This window comes from Megalobrama amblycephala, linkage group LG17 (genome assembly GCF_018812025.1).
Source record: "Megalobrama amblycephala isolate DHTTF-2021 linkage group LG17, ASM1881202v1, whole genome shotgun sequence".
Taxonomy (NCBI): Eukaryota; Metazoa; Chordata; class Actinopteri; order Cypriniformes; family Xenocyprididae; genus Megalobrama; species Megalobrama amblycephala.
The window spans coordinates 18,629,960-18,637,801 of NC_063060.1; the positions used below are offsets into that span (position 1 = coordinate 18,629,960).

Here is a 7,842-nt window from a genome sequence, read left to right on the forward strand (position 1 = left end):
AGGGACTCAAACAAAACTATTAAAAAAGGTTCAAACATTCACTGATGCTCCAGAAGGAAACACGATGCAATAAGATCTGGTGGGTGAAAACTTTTGAACAGGATGAAGATGTACACATTTTTCTATTTTTGTTGAAATATATATTTTTTTCATTTAGTACTGACCATTGGAAGCAACAGAAGATACTTGCATGTTTCCCAGAAGAAAAATTAAGTACAATTTACCTTGATCTTCAAATTCAAAATGTTTTCACCCCCCAGATCTTGTTGCATCGTGTTTCCTTCTGGAGCATCAGTGAATGTTTGAACCTTTTTTAATAGTTGTGTTCGAGTCCCTCAATTGTCCTCAATGTGAAAAGATGGATCTCAAAATCCTACAGTCACTGCTGGAAAGGGTTCAAATAAGCAAAGGATGCTGGAAAACTGAAGAATCTGCAGGACCTGGAGGATTTTTCTGAAGAACAGAGCTCAGTTTAACTGCTCAGGGCAAACAAGAACAACCATCACAAAACATAAAAACAGTCATGGATCATCAGGTAACCACACACAGTATTAAGATCCAAGGGTTCCCAAACTTTGGAACGGGGTTATTTTAATAAATTCAGCTATTTTTTTGTCTTGTGGACTATATGTAAACATATTTTATGTAAAATATCTTACTCAGGACAGTACTAAACAAAAAATAACATGCATTTTGTATGGTCTCTCTTGTTTTGTTAAAAATTTTCACATTTTCACAGATTCTGAAAGGGGTTCCCAAACTTTCGATCCCCACTGTACACCACGGGTTCCCTTGACTTTTATTCACATCTCAGGATATGAATTCTCGATATCAACAATTCAGTTCTTGATCTCAGGAATTACATTTCCTCTAGTAACAATGTTACTTCTTGATATCAACAATTCAATTATTGATATCAACGATTCAGTTCTTGATATTAGGAATTACATTTCCACTAGTAACAATGTTAATTCTTGATATCAACATTTGAATTTCCACTAGTAAAAACTAGAATTCTTGATATCTGTAATTGTATTTTCACTAGTGAAGTGTCACCATAGGCTGCCATTCAAATTCAATTGTTGATATCAAGAATTGAGTTCTTACTAGTTGAAATTCCAATTTCACATATCAGAAATACAATTCTTACTAGTAACAATAGTAATTTTTGATATCAATAATTACATTGCTACTAGTAAAATGCTAATTTTTGATAATTCAATTGTCACTAGTTGAAATGTCAGTTCTTGATATCAACAATTGAATTGCTACTAGTAAAAATTTTCATTTTTGATATCTGAAAATGTATTTCTGATATCAATATAATTTCAGATATCTAAAATGGCTTTCTTACTAGTAACAATCACATTCATTATATCAGAAACTAACACTGTCACTAGTGACAATCAAATTATTGATATCAAAAATTAACATTGTTACTAGTAGCAATTCAATTGTTGATATCAAGAACTAACATTTCAACTAGTGACAATTGAATTATTGATATCAAAAATTATGATTTTTACTAGTAAGAATTGTATCCCTGATATGTGAAATTGGAATTTCCACTAGTAAGAACTCAATTCTTGATATCAACAATTGAATTTGAATGGCAGCCTATGGTGACATTTCACTAGTGAAAATACAATTATAGATATCAAGAATTCTAGTTTTTACTAGTGCGAATTCAAATGTTGTTATCAAGAATACATATTTCTGCTAGTGCATATTTTTACTAGTGGAAATGTTAATTCTTGATATCAACAATTGTCATTGTTAGTAGAAATGTAATTCCTGATATCAAGAATTAGCATTTTAACTAGTGAAAACTGAATTGTTGATATCAAGAATTCATATCCTGAGAATGAATAAAAGTCAAAACGGCTTGCCATAGTTAAGTCGCCATTTTGTGCCGCCATATTTCTACAGTAGCCCAAAACAGACATCATCAATACATTGAATACGCACAAAGTAGTAGTAGTAGTCGTCTGGTTTATTAGAAGCAGAGACCGTTCTTTTTTCCACATTGCTGGACTGGCTACTCTGCTGTCTCAGACAATGACATTTTTGTCTCGTGTCGGCCAGACGGCCACTGTAGCTTCTCCATTTCCTTCGAAAGGGAGGGGTGAGTGCTGTTGGTTGCAGTTCGCAACCTCACCGCTAGATGCCGCTAAAATTTGCACATTGCACCTTAAAATTAACAGGGCCTGAGACAATATTTCCATAAAGTACCTTTGTAACTAAAATATAAATTTATTAAGTAATCGGTCACTCAACTCTCAGTTGCTATAAGCCAACATTGAAATAACTATATTACAATATTTTATATCAACTTTATTTGTAGCCTCATTTTACATATTGGTAAAAAATACAGTATGGCGAAGACAGCAATTCCCTCTCAATCAATCCCAAAAAAAAAAAAAAAAAAAAAAAAAAAAAAGCCAGTTTACATAACAGGCCTTAAATCACAAGTATTGTCAATAGTAAAAACCTCTCCTTTAAAACCAAAGGCATCTCCATATACTGAGGACTAAAACTTGGCAAGTTTAAGAGACATTGTTGACATTTCTAATAACCTTAACATAATAGATCTGTCACACTCACGAAAACAAATCATATGTTAGTTTTTAGAGGGGTACAGTTTGGGGATTATAAGGCCCTTCATATATGTGACTGGGTTACTGAATCAGTTTTACAGCAGCTTGCAAGATATGGCTTGGAAGCACAAGAATTGCCTTAGTGGTGTGTTAAATGTTTCTTAGTCTGACAAAATGTGGAGTGCCTTGAAAATGCAGTCAAGAATAATCAATATAGACATGTAAGCTTTGAATTTCTGAAACGCAAGACAAAAAAAAAAAAAAAAACTTTTAGCACCCTGTATGTGACATGGACAGTAAGTATGCTTTGGTTCTCAAAGTAATAACCCAATCTACCGCAAACTGCGATACCTTGAAATATAATCAGTAGATGCATTATAAATTCCTTCATTTTTGAAGCTTGTCTTGTGCTATAGTAGATCAAATGAAATCACAGGAGGAGCTGAGGTTGGGGATGGATGGATGGATCTGGTGTGCCCACGAGAGTGATGTAGTGTTCTGGCTGAGATCTTTCCATGCCACTTCTGCCCTTCTTAGAGTTCATCACCAACGTGAGCGGTCCTGAAGGCATCTCCAGTCAGCTTCTCCTGAGCTTCCTTCATGCTAGCCACAACTGCACATGGAAGAGATGTGTGGTCAACAAACATTTTACTTGTTTTGGTCACAATGTACTTGAGTCTAATTTGTTTTTCAAATCCATCTTTAAAATGAACTGCACACACACTGTCAATCCTGTTAATAAATTTGGGCACAGCTAAAGACAATACAGTGTATTATTATCCAGGCTCACTGGGGAAATGTGCTAGTGGCAACATTTCTGCAAAATGATATATTGTTGTTTCTTGTGTATTTCGCAACACTTTAAAAATAAAATGTCCATTGAGTCTCGCATTTACATTAAAGGGTTAGTTCACCCAAAAATGAAAATTTTGTCATTAATGACTCACCCTCATGTCGTTCCAAACCCGTAAGACCTCCGTTCATCTTCGGAACACAGTTTAAGATATTTTAGATTTAGTCCGAGAGCTTTCTGTCCCTCCATTGAAAATGTTTGTACGGTATACTGTCCATGTCCAGAAAGGTAATAAAAACATCATCAAAGTAGTCCATGTGACATCAGTGGGTTAGTTAGAAGTTTTTGAAGCATCTAAAATACATTTTGGTCCAAAAATAACAAAAACTATGACTTTATTCAGCATTGTCTTCTCTTCCGGGTCTGTTGTCAATTCGCGTTCACGACTCCACTGCTTCTTTCCTGTTTTACGGCGGTTGGCATCCAGCTTATTGGTGCATTTCCGCCCTCTTCTGCTCCGGAGTGTGGTTCACGACTCCGCAGTGACGCTGCTGACGTGTTATCTGGTGTGCCTGAGCTTCGTTTACAGTCTGAGGGACACGCACGCTGTATTCAAGCTATTCTACATTGTTTGTATTTTGGTATTGCTATATTTTTTAAAATGGTGCGCAAGTGTGCATGTCGCGGATGTCCTAATCGCCAAAAACAACGATGTAAAAGTCGTAGTTTTTACGACTTTTTTTACGAAAAGTCCAAATTTTCGATGCTTCAAAAACTTCTAACTAACCCACTGATGTCACATGGACTACTTTGATGATGTTTTTATTACCTTTCTGGACATGGACAGTATACCGTACAAACATTTTCAATGGAGGGACAGAAAGCTCTCGGACTAAATCTAAAATATCTTAAACTGTGTTCCGAAGATGAACGGAGGTCTTACGGGTTTGGAACGACATGAGGGTGAGTCATTAATGACAAAATTTTCATTTTTGGGTGAACTAACCCTTTAAAGGGTTCAAGTGACCCAATTCCGATTTTTTCCTCCCACATGGCACAGATCGGATATGACCCACGAACGTGCAAGTTGGCAAAAAGCACAGGGATTCCGATATTCTCAGACCAGTTTCAGGCCTCATTCATACGTGAAAATAAATCTGCTATGAATCGGATACATGCATTTGCGTATGCCATGTAAGCGGATATTCCCCATATCAGATATTCCCGTCAATGTGAGTCGTACGTCATTGAAAAAGCAACAGTGGCAAATTAGAGCAACTGCGATCACATGGCTATTTTCAAGGGAACAATGGAGGACAAAGGCTCAACCCAATGTTTTGCCTTTAAAGATGGTGCAAAAAGGAAAAGCTTGTATCATTTCATCTGTGTTCATTGCTTTCTGCTTTCTTTTCAGCCTAAGCTTTTCCGGGTGAGTACATCTACCTTGGGTTGTTTCAGCAAGTGTATAGTGTAAATGCAGATATTGGATATGGGTCACAAAAAATAAATAAATAAATAAATAAAAATAATTGGATGTAGTCAAATCAGAACTGGGCATCAAGACCTGCAGTGTAAATGCAGCCTAAATGCACATTTAGTTTTATCCAAAACAGATTAACATGCAAGCGTGAGATAAAAACACATTTTCTGAAGAAATCATGCCATTTTAGCTTGCTTCTACAAAACTGACCAGGTGAGCTACCAAGCAAGTTTACTTACGTCAGAAAAGCCATACACATGGGCTGCATTCCAGTTTTTTTTGCCCTTCCCTCGCTAACTTCCCTCAGTTTCGTTGACTCTGATGTACATCAATGCTTATGTTGCACGAGTGCCCACTACTGGCGGAACCTTTGCATTGGGCTGAATTGGAACGTCCTTGATAATACCCTTGATCACTTGGAATCTGATATGGAGGTGATTTATTATTTACATTTTGTTTCCTTATGAAACTGTTTAATGCAGCATTCTATATGTATATAGGTGTGTTTGGGTTGTTTTAGATATATAAAAAAAATAATTAATATATCATCGACTTGTTTGTGGTGGGGTAAATTATAAGCGATATGCAGTGACGTCATAATCGCGTTGCATTGTGGTATATGGAGCTGCCTGAAGTGTACATATGAAGAAGATTTTGACCGAGGGAGCGAGGGTCTGTCCATATAAACTTCACAAAAGGGAACGCACTTCAAAATGGCAGCAGGGATTCCCAAGAGGGGAAGTGCTTAGGGATGTTCACGGGTGCTTGTCTAAAAGTGGAGTGGAATGCAGCCATGGAGCTGGTTATTTGATGCAAACATGAAATTGTATTAGTTTACAAATCGTGTACTAATGGTAAAAGTGTTTTGAGGTCATAACATAGTATTGTTTAAGGAACAGGTCTTTATTAATCTATATTTTGGCCCTGTAATCTTTAAAGAATAAAAGTGGTTGGTGTTTTACCATTAACTTTAATCTTACCTTGATCTGCATTGCTGTAGAAGTACTTGTAGTTGGGGTTTCCATTCTTGTTTGTGATCTCAGAGTGGACTTTACCAGTGGGATCTACCAAAGAACAAAAAATATTTTTTCCACCTCTGTTGTGACAGTGGCCTTGGCCATTTACTGACACCTAGTGCTGTGGATGTAGCTTCATGCAAGAGTAAATGCTATTGTACAAACACTATGATTCATTTATTCTGCAGCTGTCCAATAACAGGACGATTACTGAGATAAAGGTAGTCATATTTGGCTGGTTATGCGATGACAACATTTTACCACCCATTAAGTCACAGACTCCAGACTTTTTTCTTTTTTTTTTTAATTGCTTTTATTTAGGCCACTAATATAGCCTTCATCAAGAAATATCTTTATTTCTGTAGGAGTAAACCTTCTTAATGAGAAAGGAAAAGGAGTCCACCTTTAAGAAATGGTTTATGTTCTAAACTAGTGCATTTGCTTAGCTGATTTGTTTATGTATATAACCTACCGAGAAAAAGAATTCTAGGGATGTAACCACCATCTGGGCTGAAGGCCTCATCTTTAGGCTCCTCTTCATCCTATAGCCACATGGGACATGTAATGAGAAGATGCCATATAATAACCAATACTTACTTGACAATATGTGTACTAGGGATGTGCCCACCCCAAAGCCTAAATCTGAATTCATAAAGGCATGGAAAATGAACAACGCATTCTATGGAGCCCCTAAAGGGACATGCTTTGGCTTGCTGAGGTAGTCGGTTACAATATAGTACATCAGATTTCACTTATGTGAAGACAGTAAGGAGAGATGACTGACAGGACCATAGCGGTGGATTTGGTGCACAACATATCCTGAGCATCAAGTTACAAATATCTCATCTTTTAAAATGTGTGGTTAGTACAGCTAAAAAGCGAGCGCGTATTCAAAAGTGATTTCAATACCCCGCATATTGATAGTGGCTCCCTGATGCCCGCAAATTTCATACAATGTAATAACCCAACTATATAATTGCGAGAGAACGCAAAAACAGTGGAATATATTTTTTCTTCCCATCTCATGTTTTTTTCTATCACCATGTCCCTTTAGGGGCTCCATTGAAGGCATCATTTCCTTTCCAAACACGATATTCGGCTTCAGGCACATCCCTATTGTGTACTACCACATGCGTTTTCTGTTAAAAAAAAAAAAAAAAAAAAAAAGAAAGAAAGAAAAATAATACTCACCTCCAAGTTAATCATGACAAAGTTGTGAGCCAACTCAGAGATGTCCTTCGATTCAGCAAACTTGGGCTTTAGTGCTAAAGTTATTTTCACAACATAAATTAAAGAGTACACTTGAAAGTAACAGAAAAAGCCATACATACACTACTGATCAAAAAATTTCAGGTCAGTAAGATTTGTTTTAAGAAATTAAGGCCCAGTTTCACAGACAGGGCTTAGACTAAGCCAGGATTAGACCTTAGTTCAATTTAGGGCATTTAAGTAGCTTTTATAAACATACCCTAGAAAAAAAAAAAAAAAAAAAAAAAAATCATTACTTGTGTGCATCTTGAGACAAAACAAGGACTCTGATATATTTTAAGATAAGTCAGTGCAAGTTGCTTTTAGTTACAACAGCTCACACATGCATTTTAGTCTAGCTTAAAGGTGCCCTAGAACTTTTTTTTTAAAAGATGTAATATAAGTCTAAGGTGTCCCCTGAATGTGTCTGTGAAGTTCCAGCTCAAAATACCCCATAGATTTTTTTTAATTAATTTTTTTAACTGCCTATTTTGGGGCATAATTAGAAATGAGCCGATTCAGGGTGTGTGGCCCTTTAAATCTCGTCCTCCACGCCCCAAGAGCTCGCGCTTGCCTTAAACAACATAAATAAAAAGTTCAAACAGCTAATATAACCCTCAAAATGGATCTTTACAAAGTGTTCATCATGCAGCATGTCTAATCGCTTAAGTACAGTGTTTATTTTGAGGTTTACATTGATTCTGAATG

The 7,842-nt window shown here is 36.3% G+C and overlaps 1 protein-coding gene across 1 annotated transcript in view; it reads right to left on the reverse strand.

Moving 5' to 3' along the window:
- Positions 1 to 2,313: 2,313 nt before the first annotated feature.
- The window catches only part of txndc12 (thioredoxin domain containing 12 (endoplasmic reticulum)), a 9,264-nt gene continuing 3,735 nt past the window's right edge, over positions 2,314 to 7,842 (reverse strand). Inside the window, exons 4-7 of the mRNA XM_048163879.1 lie at positions 7,078 to 7,151; positions 6,359 to 6,428; positions 5,851 to 5,934; positions 2,314 to 3,210 (exon numbers count right to left, since the gene is read on the reverse strand). Coding sequence (XP_048019836.1) covers positions 3,131 to 3,210; positions 5,851 to 5,934; positions 6,359 to 6,428; positions 7,078 to 7,151 — 308 coding nt within the window. The 3' untranslated portion in view covers positions 2,314 to 3,130. The remainder of the gene's footprint in view (positions 3,211 to 5,850; positions 5,935 to 6,358; positions 6,429 to 7,077; positions 7,152 to 7,842) is intronic.